The sequence below is a fragment of the Triturus cristatus genome, chromosome 9 (assembly GCF_964204655.1).
Source record: "Triturus cristatus chromosome 9, aTriCri1.1, whole genome shotgun sequence".
Lineage (NCBI taxonomy): Eukaryota > Metazoa > Chordata > Amphibia > Caudata > Salamandridae > Triturus > Triturus cristatus.
Genome location: NC_140592.1, coordinates 1027403313 through 1027431205, shown reverse-complemented (window position 1 = coordinate 1027431205; position 27893 = coordinate 1027403313). Strand labels below are relative to the sequence as shown.

Below are 27893 nucleotides of genomic sequence, written 5' to 3'. Positions count from 1 at the left end.
TACAATAGTGCCAATTGGCCAGTCACGAGGTGGTTTTTATTTCGTGGTTTAGGAAGTCGTCGAAAAAAAAGTAGTGGTTTAGCATAGCTCGTTGTTTAGCTTTCGTGGTTCAGGAAGTCGTGGTTTAGGCAGTAGTTGTTTAGTCATGCATCCCATACTCCATTCTTCCCGATGTGATAAGATAGGCTACAACAAGAGATACTGTATTAGGTGACTATTTACTCTGGCCCTTAACCTCTTCAGTGCCCCGCCCTTTCCACGCCCTGTGCCGGGCGTTTCATTAGCGGGCGGGGTTCATGACGAGATAGTCTCGTCATGGGCACAGCGCAACCGCGCTCCATGACGAGACTATCTCGTCATGGGCACTGAAGGGGTTAAGATTGCCAGCCTATGTTTACATACATGAGGGCATGCCAGTTTCTCTCTGAAGTTAGTAATGTTTCTCAAGTTTTTAGAGGCAATCCCATAGGCTCTCAAAAAGGTGCTTCCCATCACTTTGCATTATATGTATGCCATCTAGAAGGATTTTAGCAGCCACCTCTGCCCTCAGCACTACTGTACCAGCTGGGTCCTCCTTGGAATATGATTTAGTCACAGCTTTACTTAGTAGCTCCTCTTCAAGATATTGATTTAATTTAAACTCATGTAAAGCTCACAAATACCTATAAGGTGTTCTGGAGCTAAGCACAACTCATCACTATGGAGAAACAAATGAGAACATGTGGCCACTAGCTTGCAAAGAGCAACCTCTTCAGAAGTTTCCTGAATGTCCTTCACTGATCAAAAAACTCTAAATTGTACAATGACCAATAAAAATATCTTGGGGAAAATAACTCTTAAATGTAAAGGTGCTGATTCCAATGTTGATGAGAGGAGTCTCCTACACCGTTGCTTTCTTTATGTTGGATAACGGAGATCTTAGTCCACAATCACCAAATCAAGAGTCATTCTCGAGCAGTGAACTCATGATGACAATGTTTTTAATTTGGTTACTCTCTGTACTACTTCTGCACTACAGCTATGGAATACTGTAAAGGTTTCTTAACAGCCATTGTATGCCACTCTATGCCACCTGAGACCTTTCTTGTGGCCCAACAAATAATAGACCACGGAAATTACCAATGACCAATCCCAGATATCGGTCACCATTTTCAATCCTTCTAGGTGCCATACATATAATGCTAGGTCTTGGAAGGCACCTTTTTGAGAAAATGTGGGATTGCCTCTAAAAACTCGAGAAACATTACTAACTTCAGAGGGTAACTGGCATGCCCTCTTGTATGTAAACATAGGCTGGCAATCTTAATGGTCAGAGTAAATGGTCACCTAATAGGGTACCTCTTATTGTGTCCTTCCTTACCATATCCAGAAGAACTCTCTTTGGGCAAGAATTTGGCATCCCTGCTCTGGTTATCATCTGATACTGGTAGGAGGACCCATTCCATTTGGGCTTTCGAACCAGGAGTGAGCCATTGAAGCTGCCTTACGCATTCTTTACTGCCTTCTGTCTGTATTGTTGGGGCTCATTTCTCCACCTGATTTAGTCGGTTGTTGACCCTGCTCATCCTACCCACCTGGTTAGCTTTAGGTTAACAAACTTAGTATCAGCAAAGTGTATCACTGACCTACATCCAGGAGATCATTTATCAACAGGAGCTCATGCAAGGGATAATAAGCTGTTCTCATCTTCCATTTTAACGAACCATCAAATTGTGTCTCACCCAGTACTTCCAAATTTCCCAAGGGATTACTTGGCTCTCACATTCTTAAACAGTTACTGGTAATTGGCTCGGGTCAACTCAAAGTGTTTAATCCAGGTATCCTTCAAGCCCTCAAAAATGATATGGTTGCTCTAAATTAATGGGAGAATATTGCTCGTTCTCTGTGAGGAGAACACAGCTCTGTCACCGCTTTCTCTTCCCCAACATTTTCTTCTGGAGGACAGTGGTCCCTAATAAACAATCAATCCATAAAATTAGATCCAAATGGTATTTTAATCAAAGAAGAAAAAACTAAAGAAGCTTAAAAAACAGCACTACAGTGGCTGCTCAGTGCAGAAACGACGCGCTCAGAGCTCTTTTCTAAGTGATAAATCAAGATCCAAATATGTATCACTAAAACAAGAATTGCACAGCTTATTAATGTTATGCAGAGTCCATAGGGTCCATGTTTAAAGTCAGCAACATTTTTATCCCTGTGAGGGTCTTGTTATCATCATCATGATTTGAGAGGATAGAGGAGCCCGAAGAAGAAATATTTCTATAATGGTTTGCGGTCTCTTGCTACCTGATGGTGTGTGCAAATCAAACTTGGAGGGGACCTGAGGGCCCAGAGTGGAGTTTGCCAGGATATAATGGTTGGAGGACTCCTGCTCCCCAGAAGACGTTTGCAAATCACACATGAAGGGGGAGCCCGAAATCCCAGAGGAACTGTTGCCACGAACCAAGGGAGCGACCCTTAAAGTGACTGCAGAGTGTGCAGGCAAGAACGATGGGAAGCCCAGAATTACAGCAGCCAATTGGGGAGTAGACGGTCCACTCAACAAGATGCGTGTGATCTTAAATCAGAATCAGATTCAAGAACACAAGTCTTTTCAAGCTTTTGGATCTCATTTTATGGATTGATTATTCATTAGGGACCACTTTCCCCAGGATAAAATGTCATGGGGACACCAGAGAGGAGGACGAGCAGCTTGAACAAACCATTATTCTAGCTTCTAAAGTCTTCCCTCTTAATTTGCATCCTCAGCTCAATGGCAGATCTCTTCTTGGCAGGAGAAACAGCTCAATGCTTTTTGGTAGACTGCCCAGCAGAAGCAGCCCGCTGATCTTAAGCAAGCTCCTTGACTGTGAAATCCATGCTGAGGGCTAACCAGAGGTTGTGAGTGCTCAGAGAAGGATATTGCGCTAACTGTGCTGACAAGTGGCATGTAGCAAGAGGCAGAGCTCAGCGTGTGGCTGGGTGATTATGCGTTTGACAAAAGATTCCAAACATGGGCTTCTTCTTTGTGCACTAAGACGACACATGAGTTAGTGGACAAGGGTATAGTAAGATTTATGAATTGCCCTTCCCAAGAATGTGGTCTGATCAGAAGATTCTGTCTGAGTTTCACAATCCGAGATGAAGTTGAGTATTTTTACTGTGATGTCAGTTACTGTTTGAACCATAGATAAAGGAGGCATAAAGGAGTAAAGAATATTTCACAACACATTTGCTCCGTTATTTTCATCACGCTCATTGCTCACTTGCTGCTATGTTTGCCTCAAATTATTGCTCCTCTGCAGCTGAATACACTTTTGGATTTTCTCCTGGATTTCTTGCTTGGCTCCTTCCTCTTCCCTGAGGTCCAGGGGAGCTTGGTGCCAGCGTAATTATTTCTGTGTTACTTTTCATCTTCAATCATGAACTATAGAATTGCCAGAAAGCTTTTGGTACCTGTGCGTTTTTCCTCCTAACTTGGGTACTCTAAATGAAACTCTTAAGTGCAGACCAGCACCATGGCTACTAGAATGAGGCACCCTATACTTGGGCAATCAATCAAACCTTAACAGGCTGTCTTAGAATCCAGACCCTTATGGCAGGCCTGAAGCAGCTGAGCCTTTGCTGCTCATAGAGGTGAGAGGATGGACAGATAATCAGCAAACAAGCCTACTAGTACTCACTCTTCAGCAGCAGGCTTTCTTCCTCAGTACCAGGGTCTATCCCTGTCTCTTAAATGTAGGACTCAACAGAGGTCTTACCTTGGCACAACCTGTCCAGTGTTTTCCTCTGGGATGTTGAATCGAGCTTTGGTGAAGTAGAAAGTGAACTGACATTCTTTTATCAAGGTCCAGCTTGAAATCCTAAGTGAGTGACAGTTAATGCCAAGCCACCCAGCGACATAAATCATGTGCTACACTTGAGAATGTGGCTGGACCCAACCAAATGTTCATAGTCAAATATTATGGTAACTAAGCTTCCTTTAATCAACAACGTATGTCTGAATCCTTGGTGATTACAAACATCTCTTAGTACTCGTGGGGGTCTGAACTGCGCCACTGAGGGGTTTGTTGATCCAAATAACCTTAGTTTCTTGATCCTAATAACCTTAGTTTCAGTGTCCTTTGCAAGGAGGGGTCTCACCAGCACATGGACATGATGGCAGCCAAGGAAAACCAGAAAGGATTATTAATGTCTTCCTTGGAAATCCATACTTCTAGGGCTACACACACGCGTACACATGCACAGACACATACACACTTACTTCCAGGGATCCTCGGACTGTTGTACATATTTTGCTCTCTGGGTGTGTTGAATAAAGTGGCTGTTATGACAGGGTGGTTAATTTACGAATAAGAGCCATGACTAACAAATAGCAGTCACCAGTTATGTCAAAATATGGATAAGGGGACTGTAGTCACTTATGTTGAAGTTAACTTTTGCTCCCCATCTACAGCAGAATTGAGTGCTCTTCTTGGTGTACCATATTCAGATCGTAGTAGAGCGGTTCTTAGCATACTAGTAACAGACATTGCCTGAATATGAAAACATGCATTAGAAATAATGAAATCTGGCAACATAAGGTTATCATTACTTACCAGTAACTTTTAAACCTACATCTTTAAAAACCCCGCCTTTCTCCTTATTAGTCCTCTCTCTACCATTATACTCTGTTTCCTCCTTGACCCACTCCACATTAAATTGCTGAAATGTAGTTTCTCCTGCACACACTTTTACTACCTTGTTGTCCTTTTCAGCCAGTGAAATGTTGATGCCTTACCGCACTGACTTATAGATGCATCACTTACACGAGGGAGTTGCATTTGTTCTAGGATATACTCTTTAGTGAGTACAAAATAGCTTGCACAACCTAGTGAGATATCCTTATTCTGCACACTGTCATGGGTTAAGTGATTTTTACTTTACACATCGTAGTGAGATATATTTTTCCTGTACATCCCGGTGACGTTTGGGACCTTACACGTTTTAGTGTCGTCTTGCACATGCTGTAGGGTGATAGGAGCTATTTTGGTTGTACATGTGTGAGGGAGTTTACAAAATCCTCACAAATGCTGGTATTTGTTTTGTTCTTATAGCCTTTGTATGTGTTCAGAATGTGTATCCAAGCATGCAATGATCCGTTGAGTTATCCCTAGTTTTGTGCCAGAGGTGATTGGGTGGGAAGTGCTGATCTTAGTTCATTGTGTTTTCTTTGATTCCTCAGATATCAATGAGTGCCTGTTGGCTGGACTCTGTAAGAACGCAGAGTGCTTGAACACACGTGGTAGCTACAGATGCTCTTGCTCACCTGGATTTATGCTGGACACATCACAGAGACGCTGCATCTGTAAGTGTAATTTCCTGTCCATCCCCCGCCTATCTGTGTCATGTTTCATCTCCTACTGACCTTCCCTTCTTTCTCTGTCACTCTGTTTGTTGTCACCTTTTCTTTCTCATGTCTGTGCCGCATTGTCTTTAAGCGACATCTCTCTGTTCCACTGTGTCTTTGATTCCCATCTCCTGCTATCCTGCTTCTGCTCTCATTGCCTTTTCAGCCTCTTTATATGGTCTCTGTGTTTAAGTACCATCTGTTTTTGTGTTGTCTTTCTGTGTGTCAGTTTTGTAAGTAAAAATTAAAAGTGCACTCTTCTGTTGGAGGTGTGTGTCCTCCCTGGTTACACAGCGTTATAGTGTTCGCTGACCCAATTTTTATGCAAAATGTTTTCACTTTTCATCGATTTGTATGGACATATTCTTCGTCCACCATTTGTTTTATTGATTTTTTTTTTTGTTCTTGATTGTTGCATTAAAAATCAAAATCTCGGCTCAAACCACTACTCCCTAAGCTGGTTCATCCAGACCAGTCGGGCTTCATGCCACACCGGAACACGGCTCTCAATCTGCGGTGGCTCCATGGTGTTATGGGGCGCCACCAGACGATCCAAGAAGATGCGGTGGTGGTTTCGTTGGATGCCGCTATGGCGTTTGACACTCTGGAGTGGCCTTATATGATGGCGGTTCTCAGACGGCTGGGATTTGGACCCAATTTTGTAGGATGGGTGCGCCTCCTCTATACCGAACCACTGGCACAGGTGGTAGTCAACAACAGGGGCTCCGAGGTCTTCACACTCGAGAGAGGGACGAGACAGGGCTGCCCCCTCTCGCCCTTATTGTTTGCGCTCTGCCTCGAGCCCCTGGCGGCCTGGATAAGACGGATTCCTCGATACGAGGGCTGCGCTGGGCTGAGGGATGGGAGGACAGAATCTCGCTGTACGCGGACGACGTCCTGCTCTACCTGGCCTCACCAGCAAAATCACTCTGGGTTGCATTAGATATCCTTACCAGCTTTGGGAAAAACTCCGGCTACAGTATCAACTGGGGAAAATCGCTGCTCTATGTGTTGCACGGAGCCCCACCTCCTCTCCCACGGGGGTGCCCGATTCAGATAGCCACGGAGGGATTCCGATACCTAGGAATATACATTTCCGGGGATGCACAGAAACACTTTGAGACAAACCTCAGGCCGCCTCTGCAGAGGTTTCAAAGGGATGTGGCTGCATGGAAAAAGCTCCCGTTGACGTTGCTTGGGCGAGCGGCCCTATTCAAAATGATGGCCTTGCCGAGGTTTTTATATGCGCTCCAAAACTACCCAGATTTGGTGCCACACGGATACTTTGCTGCCATCGAAGCCGCTCAGTGGGACTTGCTCTGGAATGGCGTGCCGCGTATAGCTCTCCAGAAGCTTACCCTGGGGTGGTACGATGGGGGCATAGCCCTGCCGGACATCCGCAAATATTACTGGGCGGCGCATCTCTCAGCCATCAACCAGGGCACGTACAGTAGTGGGGACGACCCAGGGTACGGAATGGACAGGTGGCTCCTCCCCGGAGGGAACTTTGAGGCAGCACTCTATTCGCGTCCCGGAAAGGTTCCTCTAACAGGACCTACGCAACACTCGGTCCAACTGTGGCATATTGTAAACCAAAAACTGGGCTGGACTGACAAATTGACGAAGGCAACCCCACTCTGGGTGTCGGAGAGGCTCGGGTGACAGGGACGCACCAAGGGGTTCCGCAGTTGGGATCTAATAGGTATCTCCCGTATAGGAGACCTTTGGGGGGCTGAAGGTATGGTGTCCTTCGCCTCCCTACAGCAGTCACACGAATTAGCACACAAGGAATACTTCCGCTATCTGCAGGTCCGCCACTCTCTCACATCCAACATCCCACCGGGGACACCACTCCCGGAATCCTTCCCTCTGGAGGACAGATTACTAGATGGTCACTTGCCGGAGAGGGCGATTTCCCTCACCTACAAAAAACTCGTACACCACTCCCCAGATCCAATGGGGCCCCTCAGGGGGAGATGGGAGACGGATGGCCTTGAAATTGACGAGGAGGAGTGAAGGGAAGCACTCTCCTCCCCTAAGGAAGTGGCGATTTCGGCAAAACTGTGCCTGATCCAACTTAAAATACTACACCGGGCGTATGTCTCAGTCACCAGACTGGAATTGATGGGGAGGAGCGTGGATGGGCTCTACCGGAGGCGGTGTGGGGACAGGGGGACATTTCTTCATATATTATGGGAATGCCCACGGGTTCAAGCATACTGGGCAAAGATACATGACTGTATAAGTGAGGTGTGGGGAATTCGGTTGCGGCCCGAAGCTAAACGATGCCTCTTAAATATTTGGGAGCCCACGGACCTGCCAGTAAGGGGCAAAAAGTGGGCAACACAGGGGCTTGCAATGGCAAAACGTAACATTGCCCGCCTGTGGGGGGCGGAGGCACCACCACGGCTTGGAGAATGGAAAAAGGACATGGACTGGTGCATGCTGCAGGAAAAGACAGTATATGTCTCGAGAGGCTGCCCCAAGAGTTGGGTGACGATATGGTCTCCCTGGAATGCTTACCGAGGCAATATCTGTGAGCCCCCAATCTCCTCGGCCCTTGAAGACCTGTTGTCCCAATGAAGTGTGAACGTGAACTTGCTTACTCTTGCGCCTCTGTAAGATATTGCATTACAGATTTGTCAAATGATCTATGGTGTACCACTGTTTTCCTAATGACCTACAAATGTGAAAGTGACCGTTCTGTTCAACGTTGTTAATAAAAAGAATTTAAAAAAAATAAAATTAAAAAATAAAAATCTCAGAAAAATAAAAATAAATAAATAAATCTAAATCTATGGCATTCAGAATTTCATTAAATTGGTCATATGGTGCTTTTAGCAATTTAACGCCCCAATCTATGATGCATCATGGGCTTATATCCCCAAAAACCCCTCTTCAGGTTGTTAACATTCCATATCCATAGCCTTTTAGTGAATCTTTAACATTTTAGAACGGCATATATAGCTGGTACGAGTGTTCCGCTCATGACTTATAAGAAGACATTGAAATGACGTAATTACAAATACCGGCGCCAGAGATCATCCACAAACTATATAAAAACGGAAAAAGTGTTTAGAAAAAGAAACGCTCCAGAAAACACGAAAAAAAGGAAATCAAAGTAAAAAATATTGATTTATTAGCAGCTAAAACCGATTTCCTTAAAAAAAGGCTACATCTGATGGTCTTATTACGAGTTTGGCGATTCTATGGACCGCCGTATCGACCGCCCGAGCCTGGTTAGCTCAGTGGTGACCACCGTATTACAAGTTGAGCATTTCGGCTTTGTGAAGGCCACTGCTGGAATGCCGAGACTGCCAGCAGGCTGCCGGATTTGGGGTCGGGGAAAAGGATCAACATTTGCCATTCCCACTTTAATCTAAACCATGTTGGGGAAGGTGTTGGACACTAAAGGGGTGACATTTATTATTCCCATTCCGATCTACACCATCTTGGGAAAGATATTGGGCACTAAAAAGTTTATATACACAATCAGTAATCCATACTCACATATAATTTTTATGTATATAGTACTTGGAAGACACAGTAACCAAAACTAAAAACCTATACTTTTAACATGAAAAATTAACATTAACATATTATTTTATATCACTATTTAAAAGTAATATAGTTTTATTATGATTTATTAATATTACTACATTTTGAAACATAATATAAAAAATACATGCATAATCCGAATTAGAAAATCATTGACTATATAAAAAACTTATAGAATGCATTTTATAATTATATATGAAATATAAATTATATTACATTTAAATGAATAAATATTAGCATAAATACTCCAGACAAAAGAAATGTAATTATTAGAATGTTATAATTAAAATTTTAATATTTAAACCTATAACATATAAATATACAAATGAGGGCCTCATTACAATGTCGGGCGGAGACATCATCTCGGTCAAGGGACCGACCGACACCAGGTCGGCAGTCCCAACCGACTAATTAGGATTAATTGAAAATAAAATGTCACTATTAATAAGTCAATCTTACTAAGTGCACACATGAAAGAACTTGTAAACATATAAAATCAAACACACCACAACAAAAAACATATAAAATACCATTTACACACAATATTATATACAAAGTTTTCCCCAAAAATATTTTAAGAACAATATTAAAAACACTTTAAAATGATATTCTTACCTTCGATATTCCTATCCACGATATTTTTGACATCCTGATCATCTTGACACAATATTTTTGTATCACAACATTTTTTATTTGATATTTTGTCCAAACACGGGAACCAGTGACTCTCACCCAGAAAGCAAAGGTAGTTTATACCCATTACTTTCTGCTTTGAAAGAAGGGACCATAACAAAAATACCACCCAATTCTATACCTCTGAATGATAGTCAAGTTTATACAGAAAGAAGCATTTCAGATTTTGGTGTTTCACCAGATGTACCTTAACCCTTAGGGGGATTGGATGTGTGTGGGCAATGTCCATTACTAATACAGGATCCTGCCTCTGCCTCAAGTCTCCGCCACAAAGGTTTTCAAAGTGGATGGCAATGGTGGTAACACATGTCAGAAAATTGTAATCAATATCTAACCCTACTTACATGACTAGCTTATAACGGCTCCAACTCCTCAAGAAGCCCATTGTCACTACAACATGGCACTGTCTGTTTTTCATCAACTGGGTGTCTGGGTCAATCATGACAAGTCTATGAAAGGTCCCTACCTGGGAGCAATCATAGACTCACTTTCAGCAAAAGTGTATCCTTCGGAGGAGATACTATGGCCTGAATATGATTGCGGTCAGTCGGACTGCCGACTGCTATTGTAGCGTTCAGGAGACCTCCGGCAAGCAGGCAGAGGTCCAACTGCTGCATTTCGATGTGACCGTCGGATCCGCGGCGGTGGCATGCTGTGGCCAAAGCAAATGGACGCTGCACATGCCACCCTCTTGCAGCACCACCAGCAGGTCCATGTGCCATGTACCATGCAGTCATGGCACACGGTGTAGGAAGGTGAGTGGGGTATTACATGTGCCCCCATGGCCACTTCTCAATGGCCAGGGGGCCTTGTTTGGGGCCCCCATATCACTTTCTGACAACCTTTTCATGGCGGTGTTTCTGCCATGGAAAGGCTGCCAGAATGGACATCCAGATCCCAATGGCAGCGCCGCCATTCATGGCCGCAACTCAGACCGCCACCCCATCGAGATCTAAGATCCAGGCAGAGGCAGCGGTGTGGACTCTGACCGCTGTGGTCTGACCGCCAGCATCATAATGCGGCGGTTGGACCGAAGGGCTGTCGGCAGTCGGACCAAAAGGCTATTGGCAGCTGGACCGCCAACAGCGACTACCATCATAATCAGCCCCTATGTTCGGGCAGAAACTTCTAAAAATTAAGCATGCAATGACCCTTCAGATTTCATCTGTTCTGGACTTAATGACATTATGCATCTTTCTTGAGCCAAACACCGTCTGCAGATGAGACCATTTCAATAGTACTTAGAAGATCAGTGTAACTCGCTACAAATTGGGAGGACAAGTTAACTCTCTCGTAGACTGCAATTGACTGCTTTGCTTGGTGGTACCGATCAACCACTCTCCTTAAAGGGGTTCCCTTCCAACTGAAGACTAAGGGCCTGAGTTAGACACTGGTAGCTTTTGTCAATAGTCTTCCCACCCGCTGATTTGGCAATCTGCCGACTCGATTTAGAGGTTGTCTAGTCACTGGAGCTAAAAACGTTGCAGTCCCTCCTACACCACCAGGATCTTTCCCCTGTATCGAAAGCGTCAGGGGCTGAAGCAGCTTTCGAAGCGAGTCTGCACAAAATTCCCACCATCCAGATTACGATGTGCCTTTCCGTTGAGGCAACTGGGCGGGTAAACCTCCAAGATCGAGTTGGCTGAATGGGAAAAAAAGAGATGAAAACTAACCTTTTTTTGGGGTCCCACCCCCGATGCTGGTCCTTTCTGTGCTCTTGCTACTTGACCACAACGCTCAGCCACCCTGTTGTCTCCGGGATGGAAGGTAGGCTTCTGTCGTGGGTGCGTATGCACATTCAATGGTGTGTATATTTTTGGTGTGCTTGCTCTATGTTAAAAATATCAGTGAATATTACATACATATACATATTGACAGAATCACAACAAATATGTGTATTGAGATGAAAATAAGTAGGACTCACTCTGCCAGGCCTCCGCTGCCAGGACACCGCCAGTACAACAGGAACATCTAAATCGGCTCAGTACTGTTAGCCAGCAGAGAAGACCGCAGCAGCACCAGTCTCTTGTCAATTGCCGCAACATCTAAATACGGTGGATGGACCACAGTCAGCTCGATGGAGTACTTGGGACAACCATTGTGATAGCTCCTTCACTGTTCAGTTGGGGAGTCCATTTAGAGGGTCTCCATGTCCAAAGAGTGTGGTTGGCGAAAGAGGATTTGCCACATCAATCTACCTAAGTTAAGGGCAGTTCATTTAGCTGTTATATTCTTTTACACTGAGCTTCTTAACATCTGCCCAGCTTGTTCAAATAGACAATATGCAAAAATGCATTCCATCAACAAGCAGGGAGGTAGGACACCCAGAGCTCTGTCTCTAGAAGACAACATGATTTGAAGATGGCTGATTGTTAGGAACCTGTGCATACCAGCCGTCAACCTACCAGGAGTTCGGACTGCGGTAGCAGATTCTCGCAGCAGAGCTTTTGAGGTGAATTACAATTGGGTTTTTCAGACGTCAATTTTTTTTTTAACAAGAAGCACCCAAATTACACATCCAGGTGCTACCAACCAGACATGCTGGGGAACGTTCTGTTGATCAGTTGGTCAAAGACATTTATCTACGCATTTCCTCTGATCTCACTGATTCCATCGGAGATCATATAACTGGTAAACCACAATACAAGGTCCAACCTCATCGCTCCAGAGTTGTCACTACAGTGGTGCTACACTGATCTTCTACATCTATTGGAAACCCACACAAGAAACTGCCATGCAAACTGAATTGATTTAAGTTTGTGGGTAAGATCCTGCACCCCAGCCTTCCATCGTTGAACTTGGTAGCTTGGCTCCTGAGCTCTTGCACTATAGTCCTTTAGATCTTCCAGAAGATCACATCAACTTTTTAAAAGAAGCCAGGCATCCGTCCACAAAAATGCCCTATTCCTGTAAATGGAAGAGGTTTTGCATCTGGTGTCTACAAAAGAACATCATCCAATTAGATGTCAGAAAGAAACAGTACTTCCCTACCTTCTTGATTTGGCAAAGCGTGGGTTACAGGTTTTCTCCATAAAGATAAACAGAATTGTACGTTTACTCCAGAAAAGCTGCATGTTCACTGGATGTTAAAAGGATTTAAAAAATGCCATTTAAAAAAGACCAAAGACATTAGACTGGCTGGCTACCTGTTTGTAAAACTATTGCCAAACATTAACGGAGATAGCCACTTCTAAAAGTTCATTTGTAGATTAATTGTTTCCTGTATGCTTCTTTGATACAGTAATCCAAACAAATGTTTGTTGGGTAGACCCAAAGCCCACACCAAACAGATAGAGAAGCTACTATTGCTTTGTGGAGAAACTTCTCAATTTGTGATGCCTGTATGGCAGCCACCTGTCCATACACACCTTCATGAGTCATTATTGTCTTAACACAGACGCCAGAGCCAAGGCCCAAGTGGGCCAATGCTCTCTGCTTCATCTTTTCGATTAAGGGCCTGATTACGAGTTTGGTGGTATGCTCAGACGTGAGTCCCTTGCTCACTTTGCCACTGGATTCAAGCAAGCCTGGCTGAAGACGGCTGAAATGCCAGAAACCGGTCCTAGGAAGCTTGTTTCCGGTCCAGGGAAGACATGGCCTGGCAGTTCGGGCTGGACTGTTCCCATGAGGCACAGGGTCAGACTGATTTGCATATGGCCATGTCTGAACTGGGGTGGCAGAGTGGGCTAAAGAACGGTGATGGATTAAACCCAGATCAGTTGACTGGGGGTGAGTGCTTGCAATGTTCAACACTCCGTCCATCATTTCCTTTGGTTTTTGCCTTGGTCCGAGCACCCAAACACCTCGGCCACTAGAAAACCACAGCGCTAGCGGTCTTCTAACCGCCTTATTAGGAGTTGACCAGGGGGCCCGCGGTGTGGTTACGACGGTCTTGCGCCGGTGGGCAATGGTTTTCCATATCTATTGATGCCTGTGAGTACATTTTGACTAAACATGTGTCAAATATACACATATGCATAATACATGTGGAAAAATACCACCTATCCATTGCCGGAGTCTGTCCCATATTTGGTCAGTCCTGGCAATGGGTAAATGGTACAAAATAGACTTACCTGTATTTTGCCACAAACAGGGTTGTATTCTTCGGGTTGAAGTTACTGCTGTGAAGGGGGACCTATAGAAAGGGATCCACGCCGAATTCTGACAGGTAGAACAGGAGAGAGGTGTGTATGCACCCTAAATCCTTTGTTTCTGTGGACTCAAAGCCGGAAGTTCCACCGCCGCAGTCGGCTTGTCAGAAAGCCAGCTTGTAATACAGCCGATGGTAAAACTCCTCTGTACCACCCTTTGGCAACTGCTTTTCACTGACCGCAACCCCAGTGGTCTGCGGTGTACTGGCGGTGTCGGCGATTCAGCTGCGGTCTATGCAATAGCAATCCGCCCATCTCGTATAACGGCACTCGGACCGCCGAGCTTGTGGTGCTCGGACCTTGACCGCAGATACGATGGTTCACGGACCACCAAACACGTAGTAAGGCCATAAGTGCAGATGTGATATTTTTCACACTTTCCCTATTTTTCCACTGCCTTTTTAAGGAATGGGCTTGCTATACTATTCAGTGCTTATAACTAATAATAAAGATTCCCTGGTGGAGAAGAAATTGTTAGTTACTGTAATCCTAGTTCTCTTCTAGGGGTATCTTCATTCTAAAAGTAAAGAGATAATAATAGTAACTACTCCAACCTTGTTGTCAAAGAAAAAAGGTTTTCTTTAAAGTAACCCTCAGCCACCAGGATTACCCCTTGGTGGCATGCTTCATCATAGGGCTCCTCCCTGACCTGCTACAGAGAGGGGCATGCTGTGACCTGTGACTACACAGGAGCACTGATTTGTGATGTCCCTATACACCTATGCGGGTTAAGATGGTAATGGAGTGTATTAAAAAAAAAGTCTACAAATATCTAGCTAGTGGGAGAAATATAATTGTATTCACTCTCCTGGCTGATATGATTAAAACATGGGGATGTGGGGAAACCACTAGGGTATATGACCCATTGTTTCCCTGGTCAACTAGTTTCAAGCCCTACCCCAAGGCTTTTCTTCAGGACCGTAGGTGATTGTTCCCACTCCTATAGTTATTGCATTACTAGCTAATAGCAAAGATAATGGTGCACAATAAGGAATGAAAAAATATATATACAAATATATACCGCACAAAATTAATATGTTCTCAGAAAACCAAGTTACTGTAGTGGTTGGAGAGAGAAAGGATAATCATAAAAAACATGCACACCCCTTGGGCCTTATAAAAGCTTTTTTCTGCGTGCGTGCTTATTTTGGGTAGTGATATATTTTTCTAACAAAATGGTGAACACGCTGTGCAGTGATAATATAGAATGATAAACATAGACATACAGTACACAACACATAACAATAACTCGTACTGGATCCCAATGGGTACCCACATCTAGTCTGAAGACAATTACGTACATATACGAGACCACAATCAGGCCTTATGAGTCCGAATCGGGGAAGAAGGGACTCCTGTAGTCAGACCCTAGGATTAAAGATACACACAGAACCCTGTTCCTTAGTTAGTTATTTGAGGAAGGGATCGCAAAACGCCTTTGTATGAAAAACATCTGAACCTGCAATGGAAAAGAACACTTACTGCTTCAAGGCTACTTCCTCACTGGGGAAAAGGAACCCGTTCGCCCGAGACTCCAGAGAATACTGGAGGGGTGTGGCGGGTTGTCTCTTATGGTCAGATAGGAAGGCACCATCAGCGTCCTCGTAGTGATGGTTACGCTAGACCACTAACCGTCATATTCACTTCCTGGTTTTTTACCCGAGGTGTGCGCCTGGATTTAGGGTTCGCGCCTCCGGTTCCTAATGCTCATTATGCTCTAGAGATGGAAAATTAAAGACTGGGACACACAGGCTAAGAAAAGTGCAAAAATAATAAATCAAATGAAATTAAATTACCCACATTCGGTAAGAAACGAGGGTGAGAGTTACTTAAAAGGGAAACTTTTTACTTTGACAACGAGGTTGGAGTCGTTACTATTATTATCTCTTTCCTTTTGGAGGGACTCTTTTTGGTTATCTATACTTAGTTTGGAGGACGAATCTGCTCTTACTGCCTCTACCTCCCCCCTTTGTTTATGATGTATCTTCATTATAGTCATAAGCAGTCCCCTTGCCCCTGTCTCTGTAAAAAAAGGAGAACTGGCTCAACTGCCGCATACAGGCCATGATGAAATACTACTGGTGTTTTATAGACAGTAGTTTATTTCTAGTGATTTTGCTACTAATCAAAAATTATTATTTTTGTCTGAGGTAAATACACAAAAGTAGGCCAATATAGCCTTTGATAAAACATTCATTTTTCTTAGAAAGCTTATATTCATTTTATATATTTACTTTGTAAAAGTGCTCCAGAAGCACAAGTGGGTCGGGACAATTCATTGCCTATGCCTATTATGCCTATTATAAAGATTCTCCGTGGAGGAGAACTAGTACTACAGGCAATCAATCAATAAAAAGCTTTATTCGATTTTTTTGCATACAAATCATAAAAGCGTACACAGTAAAAACACACATTGCACGATCAGAAGCTGAAAAAGGAGCCTTACTCTAATTTTATTCAAATTGCTTAAAAAATTCATATAAGAATAGTTTTTCTACATTTAATTGCACTTTTTTAAAAAGAAAGCAATTGACCTTGTAAAACATTCATTGTCTAAAAATTTCAGTAATAAAAATGCTGGACGACATTGTCTCAGACATGTATTGTCGATTGCGTGGGTATGTCGTCACATGGGCAGTTGCTCAATGTTTTAGACTAATCATTTGCTGTGGGAAAACTTGTTAAATGATGGAAAATCCCAAGTCTGAAACGGGTCAGTAGAAATCCACTTGATATGATTTTTAGGTATGGCTGAATACCATAAGTGGTCAATATAATTGATTACACTGTACTGATGGTCTTAATGCCTCTGCTGAGAATCTATTTGCCTCCAAGTGCGTCATACAATATCTTTTAAAATCCCTTCTGGTGACGGAGAGTATGGACCCAAGGTCATCATAATATACAGGGTGCCCAAAATCATTCATAAAATCTTTTATATATTTTAACCAAGGGATATCAAGTGCCCGCAGTAGCTTAAGGCTGTCTTTTATGTTCTCATGATTAAAAGTAGTTTTTGTAGAAGTCCAAATCTTGTGCCAAAGGAGGATAGGTTGGATTTTTATTAGGTCCAAGATGTACGGTATCCCTAGTTCTGATGGGCAAATATAGGTGGAGGTGCTGCCTGTGACGGCCAATAGGAATTTTAAAAAGGCGTTCTCAACCAGCTGTAACCCCTCACACCTGCACCATATATAGCCGTTGTGACACACTTTGCCTGATATGTATATGCAACAGCTCAACAGGAGGTCTCCTACCCAATTTCCTTGCAAAATTTGCTAGGGCAGTCATGGCTTTCATAAAAAAATAACTTCCTAGCTTTGACTGCCTGGTTCCATGTCCCCTTTTGGGCAAATAAAATGCCTAAATAGGGAAATGTCTTAGTAGGGTCCACCATTTTATTATCGAAGAGTATGTCCCTGCATTTTGCGCTACGTTTTCCGCAATTCATAATAAAAGTTTTTGACGTATTCACCCTAAAACCCAAATTTGCCAAATAACTTGTCAGTGCCCTTTGGAGCCCCAATTGCGTTCTGGCCATCAGCACTGCATGGTCAGCATACAGAATGGCAAGTATGGGGCGGTAATTTATTTGACGCAAGTCCTGGCACTGGTCCACCAAGGCTTGGCCCAGACTGTTGGTGTACCAGTGACTCCACATTGAACGCTGAAGTGCATTCACTCTTAGCCCCATAACAAACCCTTACTTTCGCATCATTTTAATGCTGCCTCAGAAACTGTGCTAGTGGAGCTTCCACTCCAATGTCAACTAAAATCTACCCTGTTTGGTCACTGTTTAGATTTAGTCCTTGTTCCACTGTACCTAGACCCTGTTGAAAGCTAAAGTGTAACTCATAAATTATGTTAATATATTCTGCCCTATCCTGTAGCCCATTAAGCACTATACGCCCCGCAACCTTAACCAAAGAATCTAACAGTGATATTGGCCGGTAACAAGCAGGATTCTGGCGATCACCTTTCTTGAATAACGGAACCAATATTGATTCCGACCATGTCTCTATAAAACCAGTGGAGCAACAGACTGCTAATACCCGTGTTAAAAGAGGGCCCCATAAAGGTAGGTTTGATTTTAAAAGATCTTCGGGAACACCATTAGGGCCAGGTGCCTTCCCTCGCTTTCCAACCTTGATTGCACAGTTAACCTCTTCTAAGGTAAAGCAGATGTCTATAGGATAGTTCACTGGGGGAGTTGATCCCAGCAACGGGTGTGAGGTGTTCATAACACACTCATTTAGTGTCTGTTTATACATTTTAGAAAAGTATCCCACCCATTGATATTCATCTATGGCAATCTCTATAGTAGGTATATCTTGGGCTGTAAGGAATGGGACATTTACTGCTCGCCAAAATGCTGTGTTATCTCTAGACTGCGTGGCATCAAGCAGGGTGACCCAAACTTTGTCTATCTGTACGCCTTTGCGAGCTTTTAGGGCCTGTTTATATTCCTCTCTACAAACATTTATTTCCTGTCCGTTTCTTGATGGTTCTTGTAGAGCGTGTTTCAATTTTTTGTAGGCTTTTGTGCATCTAGAGTCAAACCACCCTTGGTTGTTCCTATAGAATTTCTTGTTCTCCACCGTTAAAGCATTTTTTATTTCGCAGATAATCTGTCCGCAAGATTCTAAAATATCAGCGTGGGCTGTTGTTTCCTTAAGGCAAGTTAAAAATTATGCTTGACAATTAGCCAGGATTTTCGGAGTAAATTCAGTCGATTCTACCCTAGACCAATATAGGGCATAGCCATTGATTTTATTTGAGGCTATATTCTGGAACAAATGTGCTGAGTTGCCCTGGGCATTTAGCGCATTGCTAGGGAGAGAAGGAGTTATGCTTAGAGAAAAGTGGTCACTGAAGACGTTCTTATGTGTTCTAAAGCCTTTGAGTCTAGGCGAGTGACTTTTAGATAAAATTATAAAATCAATAATCGACTTCATACCTCTCCCATTGAACATCTGACTAAAAGGTACTGGTGGAATGCATAAATCATTACCGAATCCTGGGTCAAATGAAAACAAAACCTCATTTAAATAATCCCCATAAATTGAGTGCTGGAAGCGTGGGTAAATATTGTCATCAGCAGATAGTAATCCACAGTTTTCCCCTCCAATAAGCGGGCACAAAGCAGTGTTAAAATCCCCACCCCAGACGACAAACACATCTTTTACATTATCATTGTGCAACTTGTTAAGGTCACTGATTAGTCTTTTCAATACACCCACAATTTGATCAGGCGGGGCATTATTATAGAAGTTTGTCAATATTATACAATGATATTTATCGATGTGTATGGTGACAAATTGATAATAAATCTCGGATATTGTCAGGGTTATCTTGGTAGCGCTCACATAATTTGATGCATACATACATAGGCCGCCCTTAGGTCTCCCATGCGTAGATGGCACCACAGCAGTATGAAATGTCTTGTAGCCATTAATATGGATAGTATCTACCGCCCAGGTTTCTTGGAAGGAGAGAATATTACATTTTCCTACAAACTCTTGCCATAGGGGATTTATGAGCTTTGTACGTATACCTGCAACACTTCTGAATAGTACACAAGTACTATTAGCCTTGTCTATATGATCATCTAGCCCATCAAATATTGCTGTGCGGGTTGATGATGCCTCTTGTATCGGACCCCTATCTTGAATAGCTCTTGTACCTGAGCTAGGAGGTAAAGTATCATGGCTTGAGTGAGAACTGACTGAGGAACTTTCTAAAGGGTCCACAATTCTACCTTTGTCTAAGTTTATTCCAGGCTCGGAAATACACCTGTATACATCTAAGGGAAGATGTGAGCTGTTTATCGTTCGAGATGTGTCATTTGTGGCTAAGTTATTTAGTCAATCTACCTCATCCATTGTTGGGACGGAATTAAACTGGTTTTTGAGCGCAACATTGTATGTATAGTGACCATTTTCATATGTATCTCTCCTATTAAATCTGGTACATGTGTTAAATGATGGCCAGTAAAAATAGCCCACCAGCAGTAAGTTAATGCTGTGGGTCATTATAGTGAGACTTTCCGCTCTCCTAAAAATGCTTTAGACTAGATGTGGGGTTTTGAACGTTAGTACCACACAATCACCTTTTAGGGTTTTAACTAATGTAGGGATTGGCTGTGTGGTTGGATTATTTGTTCTCTCAATACAACTAGCTTCTCCTAATCCCTCTTGGCTGCGGGGTAAACTACCATGTATATCCTAACACTTCTCTGATAATTAATCAATCTCTCTTCAATCAGCACCACTCTGTCAGTTAATCTGGCAAGGGTGTCTCTTAAAAATATATCTAGCTCTTCTACTAAGGTGGTTAAATACCCAAATTCATGTATAGAGTTAGTTGGTTGAACTTTAGGATAAGACCTTCCCTTTGGGCCTACCTCAGAAGAAGCTAATGTTTTAGTACGTTTAGTAGGTTTTCTACGGGGCTTTGGAGGTAGGACCTTAGATTCTCCAGGGGTGTTTTCATTTTCTCTGGCAGCAAGCTCCAGGTTGCTTATAGTCTCTGGATTTCTTTGGCGCTTTAATGGTGGCTGTGTGTCAGACTCCTGATTACTAACTGATATGTTCTAACACGTTTTGAATACAACCATTCTGGAGTTGTTTGCCCTTTGAGGACTTACATAAACCAACGTGTTCAGCTATTACCTCGGTACTAATCAAAACTGCTACCCCCATTTTTCCGATTTCAAGGTCTCCTCTTCTGAGATAATCTGCTTTTCAATTGCCCTCATTGCCCCTGTAAGGTAGTTCATTAGCGTTGAATGAGGTGCACCCGCTGTCTTTGTTAGTGGTGGTGGCTGGTTAGTTGTTGCCTTTCTTTTCCCCATCGTGTTGGAGGTGTATGTGTCACAAGATCACCACAGTGTCCACAATGTCTAAAAATCAGGGCTCAAGACGTTGAAGCTTAAATACTTGTACTACGTTTTCTTATATTCTCTTATGTAAAAAAATTGGATAAAGTTATAAATCGCTTTAAATAGCTTAGGAGAACTTACAATGCCCGGTCATCCTGTTGCGACTGCTCGCCAATCACACGGTGGATCAGTAGGCGCAGCTGTGGTTATTGTAGCTCTACTGGGAGGAAGTGTCCAAAATCCTGAGGTCTCTGGGGATATAAAAAAAACAAGAAATTAAAAAGCCAGGAAGCCAAAATGGGTGGCCCAGGCTGGCCTCCTCTTCTCTCTGACGGACTAAGACGGGCCCGTCATGACCCGGTCTTGGCCCAGACACGTGACGGGGTGCGTCCGGTGCTACGGGAGCCCACTAAATATGCACCTCCTGGTGCGGAGGAACTGGGTAAGGTGGCTACTGCCGCAAGCTGTGCTGGGGCTTGAAGTCCTGCCCCCGGTCCTGAATTCACAGGCTTCCCGGGCTGCGGGAGCCTACAACAGCCAAAATATGCACCTCCTGGCGCGAGGGAACTGGCGACGGAGGCTACTGCTGCAAGCTGTGCTGGGCCTTGAAGTCCTCCCCCCCCCTGGTCCTGAATTCACGGGCGTCCCGCTCTGCGGGAGCCCACAACAGCCTAAAAGGGCGCCTCCTGACAGCTGCGCCACTGCCAGGGAATGGCGGTTCCCTGTTGAAGTCAGCGATCCCACAACAACATGACTACTAGGGTTGTAATGTCTTCCGCTGCGCCACCACAAGTCTGGTGGTCCTAAGGGGCTCATTACGAGTACGGTGGTCGTCGGACCGCCGTACTTGCAGTGATGGTCTGACCACCGCCACCCCAGGACAACTGCCTATGCCAGGATCCAGGATCCCTTGGCGGTGTGTGAAGGGGCAGGAATATGTTGGCAGTGCCAATGCTGCACCACTGAGCATATTCCAACCTGAATATCCACCGCCCATTTCATTGCGAGGAGCCCGTCCTGAAAAGGGTGGCGGAGATACAGGTAAGGGGGCACTAACAGGGCACTCTGCCAATTCTGGTCCTGGGGGTGCATGCGGGGAAGGCACATGTTGTGCCCCCCTGAAATTGCAAACTCGTTCCTGCAGGGTGTGGAATGCACAATATGGTGCATACCACACCATGCAGGAACGTGCTGCAGGCACTCTCACGGCGGCAGTCTGCTGTTAAGACTCTCCTATGAGCCTAACACAGCCACCGCTGTGAGACGGCCGCAGCACCGCCCGCCTGGGATTCAACTCAGAATCCAGTGGGTGGGTGCACCACGGGCTTGGCGATCCTCCTGGCACCCCAGTGGTGGCGGTGCTACAGGATGACTGCCAAGCTCGTAATAAGGCCCCACAAATATTGTGGTATAGAAATTTCAAAAGGCAAAATATGGACACCCAAAATATCGACAACCCTATGCTAATAATTAAAAAATCTAAATACCGAATCCTAAATATTGTGATACAAAAATATGTAAAGTTAAAAAATATCGAAAATCAAAATTTAGATTACAATAATAGAAACGTTTTAAAATAACATTGAAATAATCAAATATATTAAAAATCACAATATCAATATAGTTTTACAAACATATTTATAAAATATATCCATATAAAGTTAAAATAAAAGAATAATGTAATTATTGTGCAATATATATAAAAAAATCCACAGTCCTGAAATCCACAGTCCTGAATTGCCTTAGTTCCCGCAACCAACAGGTAATATATATATAACAATATTTGTACATATCAAAAAATTATATTGAATAGTTTATACAAAATATATCTTTTTATATTTATAAATATAGTCTCAATTTTACCTAAATATTAAACATAAAAATGAAATATCCAACAATAAAAAAAAAAGTAAAGATATTTTTCAATAAATAAACATATATGTTCGAGGCATATGAGCTGTAGATTGTATACTTGTGCATAGATCGCCATCTGGTGGTGTGCTCGGATGTTTGCACTTTGTTTTTGTGTTGGAAGAAGTCTTTGTAGTCACAGGTAGGTGACTTCTCCTTATGACGATAGTGCGCATGGGCATCGACTCCATCTCATGATTGTTTTTTTCCGCCATCAGGTTCGGATATGTATTGCTGTGCTCCGGTTCGGTATCGTCTTCGAACCCTTTCGATGCACAATCATTACCCATCGACGGTATTGTTTCGATCATGGGTTTCCCATTCAACGCGCATCGTCAAGGCCTACCCGCGCGGACCACGACAGCAGTACAGCAGTCGATGGAACGGACTCCATTTTAAAAAAATGCCCCGGGGGGAGTGGCCAGGCAAGATGACTGAGTGGACGTGATACACCTCAGCTCCCGAGATACGGACCCGCCGGACTTCGATTCCTCTAGGCGGAGGGGCTGAAAACATAGAGAAAGCTTTATGAAGGTGGCGTGAGGCAGGGGAATGCCTGGGAAGAGCGGTTGCGGCGGCTTAACCCTCATTTGACAGTGTGTGGATGCCGTGAGGCAGAAAGCAGTTACGGAGGCAAGATGGTGCTGCGGACTCCGCTCCACCAGGATCCCGGTGCGGCATAGACCAGCAGCAGAGGCGCTGCCTGTAGTAGAAATACAAGCGGAGCACTGACCTTTCCTTCGGCGGGCGGCAAGACGGAGGGGAACTTTGGCGCCTGGGAAGAGTTCCCCGCTGCAGACGTGATAGAAGGCAAGCGGTGACTGTCACAGCTTCGGAGGTCTGGTGTATGCTGCCGCCGGGCCTGCGAGGCGAGCGGAGGCCCAGGGCACACCACTTAGGCCACTTAGGGAGAGACAAGAGTCCCCAAGTGAACGAGACTGCTTTGGGGGGAATCAATGGTAAAGCTGCAGGACAAAGGGCCAGGCAGAGACACTACCTGACTCTAATATGGCGCCCAGGGCAGGGCAGTAATGAGCGTGTCACAAGGCATACAGCATAAATGTTGGGCAAAGAACCTGCTTCTTCTTCAAGGGGTCCACCACCTTATGTACTCTGAGACAAGTACATGAAGAAGTAGAGGGGTGGCCCACCTTCTCGAGGGTAATAGCCCTGATTGCCTGACCTCTAGATGGCGGTTCTGCCCTGACCCCTAGAAGTACTGCCACCAGACACACAGCAGACCAACAGCAAGCCTCAGCCAGCTTCCATTTTTCCACGTGGGGCCCAAGGGTTGGAAGAAGGAGCACGCACTTTGTACACCCACGCCGCGCCACAGCCTCTATGTCACCAAAGAGGATCTCCAACAAAGTTTCAAGCTACTTTGCGTTCACCGAGAAGGGCTCAGCACACGATAGAGGAGAGCAACCCACCACGATGGTGCTTACAAGAGAGGATGTGGTAGCCACGCTGCGAGATTTTAAGAAGGAACTGTGTGCAGAGATTACGCAAGATCTACAGGCCTCCCTGGATCAATTGAAGTCTGACCTCTCCGGCCGCATCTCCTCTCTTCAATATGATGTAGACGCTACAGGATCCACAGTGCTTGATCTGGAAGAGCAGACAAAATCCCTTGAAGACAGCTCAGCCAAGTTTCCGGACGCACAACAAGATCTCCACTCGCAACTCCACCAGGTCCTCTTGAAGACGGAAGACTTGGAAAATAGATCCCTTCGGGAAAACATTCGGATTCGGGATTTGGAAGAAGAAGCAGAGGGACCAGATCTGGGAGCCTCTGTGGAGGAACTCTTTGCTGAGATATTGAGCTCCCGTCAGATGAAGATCAAGATCGACAGGGTATATCGGGTGGGCAACCAACAACCTGGAGAACGGCGCACAAGAGATGTATTAGTCAAGCTGCACTCGTTCACAATGACGGAAGCGATCCTACAAGTGGCACGAAAAAAAGAGGAGACCTCCTTTCAAGGATACAAATGTGCCCTGTTCCAGGATTTGGCTCCCTCCACGCTGGCGCATAGGCAGCAACTGCGACCAATTACAACGAAACTGCGGGACGATAACATCCGCTACCGGTGAACCTTTCCCTTTGGGCTGGCCTTCGAATATAATAATAAAGCTAGACACATCACCGAGCTGGATGAAGGTTTGCGTATGCTGGGACTTCCACTGCCGGCCGAAGAGGGCACTCAGGGTACTAGGAAAGGGCCAGAGTCATCACAAGAGAAAGGGCGGCAGTGGGACACAATCTCTAAAGGCAAGCCCACCACAAGATGAAGATACCACAACAGAGCAGGTTCATGCCGGGGGGAGACTCTTGCCAAGACTTTTGGGTTGAATCCCAGCGATTTACTGCAACAATGTGTAATTCCATTGCCACAAGAACTTCTAAATGACTCCCACGATGTCCCTTGCCGCAGTGGATTCCGGCCCATGCCAATCACAAAAGATTCCCACATCTTGATGCATCCAGCAACCATGTCTTTGGGCTATGACCATGACGCCCGTTACTACATGGTGCTCATATAAGTTCGAGCCTGTTCCAAGCCCGTTGGCTCTTCATCGTAAGGTTTACCTGGGACTATGTTCCTTTTTTTTCTCTTGGGGGGGAGGATTCCTTGTGGTGGTACGGGGAATCACACATGCACTCCAGAAGCATACAGAAAGTAGACATCGCAATCGCAGTCGGGGTGGACACAGGGGAGATTATAGGCGAAATAGTGGGGATAGGAGTACGGGGCTTTGGGAAGCAGACTTTAGCATCACCGGAGACACATACTCTTCAAATGATTTCCTTAACCTCCTGGAATGTGAAGAGGCTGAACTCACCCCTCAAGAGGCAAAAAGTCTGGAAATATCTCGCAGATCATCAATTTGAGGTCGTAGCACTGTAGGAAACGCACCTTAAAAGGTCAGACGAAAGTAGATTCTGCCACCGAAACTACCCCTTAATCTATAGGTCCTCGTCCAATTTCAAACAGAGAGGGGTGGCCCTAAAATTCCATACATCAGCTAAGTTCCAACCATTAGAGGTCAGGCCGACAAGGACGGCAGGTCCATAATGGTAAAGGGGAAGATGAGAGGTAGACTCTGTACCCTGGTCTCCCTCACAGGCCAGGCGCTGTTCCTAACCTCCCTTCTAGACCAGTTAAGTGGCTTTGCGGAGGGCCCGGTAGTTTTCATGGTGGATTTCAATCTCACATGGCACACTGCTCTGGATAGTACACACCCACAAAGGGCAGCTACTAGCAACTTCCCCAAGGGTCTTAAGCAGAAATTGATGGCCTTAGGTTTGAAAGATGCATGGCGCTCACTATACCCCACTACTAAGGACTTCTCTTTTTTTTCACATGTTCACATGACCTACTCCAGACTTGACCACATATTCATAAGTCAGTCCATGCTGGGCTCCTTACAGGTAGCGAAAATGCTCCCGATTACGCTATCAGATCATAGCCTGGTGACTATCAACATTTCCTGGGGCACCAGGGAGCAGGGTACAATGAGATGGTATTTCCCACTCGTAGTAACTAGGGATAGGGTGCTGAGGGACGAGTTGATAACTGCCATTTCCGATTATTTTGATCTGAACCAGCCCCGGTCCACATCACCGCAGAATACTTGGGACACGTTTAAGGCAGTCATTGGAGGTAAATGTATCCAGCTAAACTCCACACTGAACAAGCGCAGGGCTAAGGAACGAGAAGAGCTATAGGTGGAACTGGAGAGGGTGGAAAAGGCCCACAAGAATGCTCCCTCCCAAGTGCTGAGTTCTCTGACAGGGAAAATCAAGGCGGTTTATACCAACATGGCGGAATATACCCTGCTGAGACTCAGACGGGTATCCTACGCACAGGTGGGGATGGTCGGCGCACACTTGGCGAGACAGCTATGTGAGAAAAGTGAGAGGGAATACATCGGGGGTATTGTAGACTGGGACGGAACTTTGAACCATTCAGATGAGTCCAAGGCTAGCATCTTTGGGCACTTCTATAGAGATCTTTACACTGGCTCCTCTGCTGATGCAGAAGTGCAAAAGCTATATCTAGACTCTGTAGACCTCCCCTCACAGGCAGGATGCGACCAGTTGAATGCCCCTATCATGTCGGACGAAGTGCGACAGGCAATTGCTAACCTTAAACTCCACAAAACCCCTGAAACAGATGGCCTGACGGCTAATTTTTACAAAATATACACGGCGGAACTTCTCCCTCATCTTACGGCAATGCCATAGCGGATGACTCAGCAGTATCAACCTCAATGGCAGAGGCGGTGGTCACTGTCATCCCCAAAGCGGGGAAAAACCCTCAAAGTTGTGCCTCATATAGGCCCATTGCCCTGCTAAACCTGGATGCCAAGATTTTCTCCGCAATACTGGCATCTTGATTAGAGAACCTGATGCCTACACTAATCCACCCTGATCAATCCAGCTTCTTTAAAGGCAGACAGACGCACGATAATATCCGGCAGACAATTTATTTGATTGAAAAAGTTTCCAAATTTAACATCCATGCATTACTGATAGGGCTGGACGCAAACAAGGCCTTTGACAGGGTGAATTGGTCGTTCCTCATTCTCACCATGCAAAAGTTTGGGTTTGGAGACCGGTTTCTTAGGATGGTTGGAGCAAACTATAGACATCCCCGCTCCAAGGTCCAGATTTATAGCGTTTCGCCTCTCCCATTTAAGTTAAGCAGGGGTACTAGGCAGGGTTGCCCTCTCTCCCCCCTAATAATTGCTCTCAGCATTGAACCTCTTGCTTCCCGCTTCCGAGCAAATCCAGAGAATAAAGGCATCCACTTCGGGGGTACGGAACACAAATCCCAAACACTTCCGAGCTCTGCTGGTGAGGCTGCGGATGCTTCCAAGACTTCCGCCACATCTGGTGGGACTGCCCTGCAATACGACCATTTTGGGACGAAATCCTGCCACATATGAAAGAGATGCTGGGCTACCCCGTCCCAACTTCCATAGAGGGAGTGCTCTTAGGAGTTAGAGACCCCGATCTTGAACACCAGACACAGGCGGATAAAGCTATTCTGTGGGCGTGCCTTGGGGCTGCAAAAATCACCATTGCAGCGGCCTGGAAAAAGAAAGAGGCACCTGCGATATCACTGTGGCACTCCCGGCTTTGGAGCATTCTCACCATGGAGCGGATGGCGGACATCTTCTGGGATGAAAATATTTTTTTTAAATGTAAATGGGGCCCGTTGATTACTTTCCTATCTCAAGGTCTTCCCTCAGCTGTATGTCCCCCTACTGTCAGAGCCATGCACCTCTTTCAGTTTTAAGTTCACGAAACTCCAAACCATTTTTC

The 27893-nt window shown here is 44.8% G+C and overlaps 1 protein-coding gene across 1 annotated transcript in view; it reads left to right on the top strand.

The window, feature by feature from the left end:
* LTBP2 (latent transforming growth factor beta binding protein 2) overlaps nt 1-27893 on the top strand; it is a 1878832-nt gene that overhangs the window by 1115424 nt on the left and 735515 nt on the right. Inside the window, exon 10 of the mRNA XM_085626762.1 lies at nt 5204-5326. Coding sequence (XP_085482888.1) covers nt 5204-5326 — 123 coding nt within the window. The remainder of the gene's footprint in view (nt 1-5203; nt 5327-27893) is intronic.